This window comes from Marmota monax, unplaced genomic scaffold (genome assembly GCF_021218885.2).
Source record: "Marmota monax isolate L192 unplaced genomic scaffold, Marmota_monax_Labrador192_F-V1.1 WCK01_AAM20220418_F8-fsc00387, whole genome shotgun sequence".
Lineage (NCBI taxonomy): Eukaryota > Metazoa > Chordata > Mammalia > Rodentia > Sciuridae > Marmota > Marmota monax.
The window spans coordinates 569612-575497 of NW_026692199.1; the positions used below are offsets into that span (position 1 = coordinate 569612).

Sequence of the window (5886 nt, forward strand, 5' to 3'; positions counted from 1 at the left end):
AAACATATCAAAAAAATTGTGCACCATGATTAAGTAGGATTCATCCCTGGGATGCAAGGCTGGTTCAATATATGGAAATCAATAAATGTTATTCACCACATCAATAGACTTAAAAATAAGAACCATATGATCATCTCGATAGATGCGGAAAAAGCATTCGACAAAGTACAGCATCCCTTTATGTTCAAAACTCTAGAAAAACTAGGGATAACAGGAACATACCTCAATATTGTAAAAGCAATCTATGCTAAGCCTCTGGTTAGGATCATTCTGAATGGAGAAAAATTGAAGGCATTCCCTCTAAAATCTGGAACAAGACAGGGATGCCCTCTCTCACCACTTCTGTTCAACATAGTTCTCGAAACACTGGCCAGAGCAATTAGACAGACAGAAGAAATTAAAGGCATCAAAATAGGAAAAGAAGCACTTAAATTATCACTATTTGCAGATGACATGATTCTATACGTAGCAGACCCAAAAGGGTCTGCAAAGAAACTATTAGAGCTAATAAATGAATTCAGCAAAGTGGCAGGATATAAAATCAACATGCATAAATCAAAGGCATTCCTGTATATCAGCGACAAATCCTCTGAAATGGAAATGAGGACAACCACTCCATTCACAATATCTTCAAAAAAAATAAAATACTTGGGAATCAACCTAACAAAAGAGGTGAAAGACTTATACAGTGAAAACTACAGAACCCTAAAGAGAGAAATAGAAGAAGATCTTAGAAGATGGAAAAATATACCCTGTTCATGGATAGGCAGAACTAACATTATCAAAATGGCGATATTACCAAAAGTTCTCTATTGGTTTAATGCAATGCCAATCAAAATCCCAACGGCATTTCTTGTAGAAATAGAGAAAGCAATCATGAAATTCATATGGAAAAATAAAAGACCCAGAATAGCAAAAACAATGCGAAGCAGGAAGTGTGAATCAGGCGGTATAGCGATACCAGACTTCAAACTCTACTACAGAGCAATAGTAACAAAAACAGCATGGTACTGGTACCAAAACAGGCGGGTGGACCAATGGTACAGAATAGAGGACACAGAAACCAATCCACAAAACTACAACTATCTTATATTTGATAAAGGGGCTAAAAGCATGCAATGGAGGAAGGATAGCATCTTCAACAAATGGTGCTGGGAAAACTGGAAATCCATATGCAACAAAATGAAACTGAATCCCTTTCTCTCACCATGCACAAAAGTGAATTCAAAATGGATCAAGGAGCTTGATATCAAATCAGAGACACGCCGTCTGATAGAAGAAAAAGTTGGCTACGATCTACATACTGTGGGGTCGGGCTCCAAATTCCTCAATAGGACACCCATAGCACAAAAGTTAATAACTAGAATCAACAAATGGGACTTACTCAAACTAAAAAGTTTTTTCTCAGCAAAAGAAACAATAAGAGAGGTAAATAGGGAGCCTACATCCTGGGAACAAATCTTTACTCCTCACACTTCAGATAGAGCCCTAATATCCAGAGTATACAAAGAACTCAAAAAATTAGACAATAAGAGAACAAACAATCCAATCAACAAATGGGCCAAGGACCTGAACAGACACTTCTCAGAGGAGGACATACAATCAATCAACAAGTACATGAGAAAGTGCTCACCATCTCTAGCAGTCAGAGAAATGCAAATCAAAACCACCCTAAGATACCATCTCACTCCAGTTAGATTGGCAGCCATTATGAAGTCAAACAACAACAAGTGCTGGCGAGGATGTGGGGAAAAGGGTACACTTGTACATTGCTGGTGGGACTGCAAATTGGTGCAGCCAATTTGGAAAGCAGTATGGAGATTTCTTGGAAAGCTGGGAATGGAGCCACCATTTGACCCAGCTATTCCACTTCTCGGTCTGTTCCCTAAAGACCTAAAAAGAGCATGCTACAGGGACACTGCTACATCGATGTTCATAGCAGCACAATTCACAATAGCAAGACTGTGGAACCAACCTAGATGCCCTTCAATAGATGAATGGATTAAAAAAAAAATGTGGCATTTATACACAATGGAGTATTACTCTGCATTAAAAAATGACAAAATCATAGAATTTACAGGGAAATGGATGGCATTAGAGCAGATTATGGTAAGTGAAGCTAGCCAATCCCTAAAAAACAAATGCCAAATGTCTTCTTTGATATAAGGAGAGTAACTAAGAACAGAGTAGGGTCAAAGAGCATGAGAAGAAGATTAACATTAAACAGGGATGAGAGGTGGGAGGGAAAGGGAGAGAGAAGGGAAATTGCATGGAAATGGAAGGAGACCCTCAGAGTTATACAAAAGTACATATAAGAGGAAGTGAGGGGAAGGGGACAAATAATACAAGGGGGACAAATTAATGTCAGTAGAAGGGGCAGAGAGAGAAGATTGGTAGGGAGGGGAGGGGAGGGGGGATAGTAGAGGATAGGAAAGGCAGCAAAACACAACAGACACGAGTATGGCAATATGTAAATCAATGGATGTGTAACTGATGTGATTCTGCAATCTGTATATGGGGTAAAAATGGGAGCTCATAACCCACTTGAATCAAAGTGTGAAATATGATATATCAAGAACTATGTAATGTTTTGAACAGGCAACAATAAAAAATTAAAACAAAACAAAACAAAACAAAATAAAAAAAAAAAAAACCTAAAAAAAAAAACTATACTACAGAGCAATAGTAACAAAAACAGCATGGTACTGGTACCAAAACAGGCAGGTGGACCAATGGTACAGAATAGAGGACACAGAAACCAATCCACAAAACTACAACTATCTTATATTTGATAAAGGGGCTAAAAGCATGCAATGGAGGAAGTATAGCATCTTCAACAAATGGTGCTGGGAAAACTGGAAATCCATATGCAACAAAATGAAACTGAATCCCTTTCTCTCGCCATGCACAAAAGTGAATTCAAAATGGATCAAGGAGCTTGATATCAAATCAGAGACATGCCGTCTGATAGAAGAAAAAGTTGGCTACGATCTACATTCGGTGGGGTCGGGCTCCAAATTCCTCAATATTCTAATGCTTTATAGAGGTTAAATTGTTTAATTCTCAAATGGATTTCAAGTATGCACTGTTGTTATCTCCATTTTACAATAGGGAAACTAAGGCTCAAAAAGTTAACAAATTTGTTCATGTCAGACAACTAATAGATGGTAAAGCTAAGATTTAAAACTGGCAGATTGTGAAATATGATATGTCAAGAGCTTTGTAATGTTTTGAACAACCAATAAAAAAGATAAAATAAAACTGGCAGATTTGTTCTGGAGTCTATGTTTGAACCAGTATGCTATGCTTCCCTATCAGGCAAGCAAAATTTAAAAAGACTCTGCTGGGTCTTCTTTCCTCAGGTGCCGCCAAGGTGCTCGGTCCTTCCGAGAAGCTAAGGCCGCGTTGGGGTGAGGCCCTCACTTCATCCGGCGACTAGCACCGCGCCCGACAGTCAGCACCATGGCCTCTGTTTCCGAGCTGGCCTGCATCTACTCTGCCCTCATCCTGCACGATGACGAGGTGACCGTCACGGAGGATAAAATCAATGCCCTCATTAAAGCAGCTGGTGTAAATGTTGAACCTTTTTGGCCTGGTTTGTTTGCAAAGGCCCTGGCCAATGTCAACATTGGGAGCCTCATTTGCAACGTAGGGGCTGGTGGGCCTGCTCCAGCAGCTGGTGCAGCACCGGCAGGAGGTCCTGCACCCTCCACAGCAGCTGCCCCAGCTGAGGAGAAGAAAGTGGAAGCAAAGAAAGAAGAATCCGAGGAGTCTGATGATGACATGGGTTTTGGTCTTTTTGACTAAATTCTTTTAACATGTTAAATAATAAAAAAAAAACCCTAAACTTTGCTGATAGTTTTGAAATTTCTACAAATTTAATCTTATGTAATGCTATGTTCGCTTTTGCCCTTTGCTTTTCAGTCACAACATGAGCTAGGTTTTTTTCCTCTGTCACCATTACCAACTGGGAGATCTTATACAAGCCTGACACTAGGAAGGCACCTAATATTGAACACTGGGGGTGAGAAAAGGATCAGAGTAGATGCCTTGTCCAGATTTTTTATGTAATTTCATGATTACAGGATTTGTCCTTAGTAAATACCAAGTGGGTAGATAAGTCCTCAGTTACTCAAAGCAGGCAAAACCAGAATTCAGACCTCTTTGAAAAGCTGACAAATATAGCCCCCACCCATTAAACAGTAATATAAATAGAAATTCCTTTTTTTGGAACCAGGGATTGAACTTGGTCACTTGGCCACTGAGTTACATCCCATCCCTATTTTATGTTTTATTTATTTAGACACAGGATCTTGCTAAGTGCTGAGGCTGTCTTAACTCGCAGTCCTCCTGCCTCAGCCTCCCGAGCTGCTGGGATTTCAGGTATACACTTCCATGCTCAGCTAGAAAATTATTTATTTAAAAAAATTTTTTTTGTAGTTGTAGGTGGAGAGCATACCTTTATTTCATTTATTTATATGTGGTGCTGGGGATTGAACCCAGTGCCTCACGCATGCTAGGCAAGTGCTCTGCCATCGAGCTAGAACTCCAGCCCCTGGAAATTCATTTTTCAAGGTGCTAGGGCACTCCAGTAACAGATTTATAAACATGAGTATTGTTCAAAGTGCCAGGCATATAAAAATGAATAATCCTAGACCACATCGTGTCAATTTAATAAAGGAGGACATGAGGTCACTAGTAACAAGCAGGATGCCCAGTGCTAATGAATGGCCCTTGTGTATAGTGCTACAACCATTTGAGAAAATAATTATTTCCCAAATATGAGGTTATTACCCAAAAGAAACTACATAGACTATCAGAAATGTTAGAAGCAGAGATTTTTTTTTTTTTTAAGAAGGGTTACTAGTGATAGGCCACCAATGATTAGGCTATGGTTTGGTTAGATTTTTATTTTTTTCATAGAATCAATGTATTTTTTTTAAAGAGAGAGGTAGAGAGAGAATTTTAATATTTTTTTTTAATTTTTTAGTTATCGGCGGGCACAACATGTTTGTATGTGGTGCTGAGGACTGAACCCGGGCCGCGTGCATGCCAGGCGAGCGCGCTACCGCTTGAGCCCCAGCCCCAGCAATGTATTTTTATTATACATCTTAGATTTATACATTTCATATATGCTTTTAAAGCTTTAATTAACAGTTCAATACCATATATATAGAGAGAGCAGTGGTTCTCAGGCACAGAATTTAAGAGGCTGGAGTAAGTCTCTTCCCGGCATATAGTAGACATTATGAATCATGATAGTGGAAAGCTTCCTTCTGACCTAGCTGCCTTCTTCATTGAATTTTATTAGAGCAAACAGCTTTTAAGACATGTGATATTGCTAAATGGAAATCAGATTGAAAATATGTTTATATCCTGTGTTTTCTTAGTCTTTAAGACTAAGAAAGTCTTAAGACTTAGTCTTTAAGACTAAATGATTACTTTTCTCCTAATAGTGCTCTAAGATCATCCAGTGAAAATAATATTGTCCATAAACTATTTGGAACCACTGCCTATGGTTATTCAATGTCTTCAGGCCTCACAGGATGAGGTGATGGTATGATGGATTTCTTTTTTTTTTTTAATTAATGTTTTTTTTTCCAACCTATGCAGGGCATGTGTTCACTGCAGTCACCAAATGTGCCCCTTACTGAAGTTTGGCTCTGCATATTTATTTTTTTATGTGGTGCTGTGCTAGGCAAGTGCTCTACCACTGAGCCACAATCCCAGCCCTGGTATGATGGATTTCTTTGTGTGCTTGGAAAGTGCCTTCCTCATATCATAAGCATCCTCATCGGGCTCCCCGTTGCTGGCTGAATAGTACTCTGACTGTCCTATATGACCATCCTATACACACTGTAGCCCAATTGCTTGTACATGTTGACT

At 39.1% G+C, this 5886-nt stretch overlaps 1 protein-coding gene across 1 annotated transcript; it reads left to right on the forward strand.

Annotated features, from left to right (window-relative positions):
• Positions 1 to 3355: 3355 nt before the first annotated feature.
• Positions 3356 to 3851, forward strand: LOC124080469 (large ribosomal subunit protein P1). The gene has a single exon (XM_046426382.2). It carries the CDS (start codon positions 3463 to 3465, stop codon positions 3805 to 3807), a length of 345 nt encoding a protein of 114 aa, XP_046282338.1. The 5' UTR covers positions 3356 to 3462; the 3' UTR covers positions 3808 to 3851.
• Positions 3852 to 5886: the final 2035 nt, after the last annotated feature.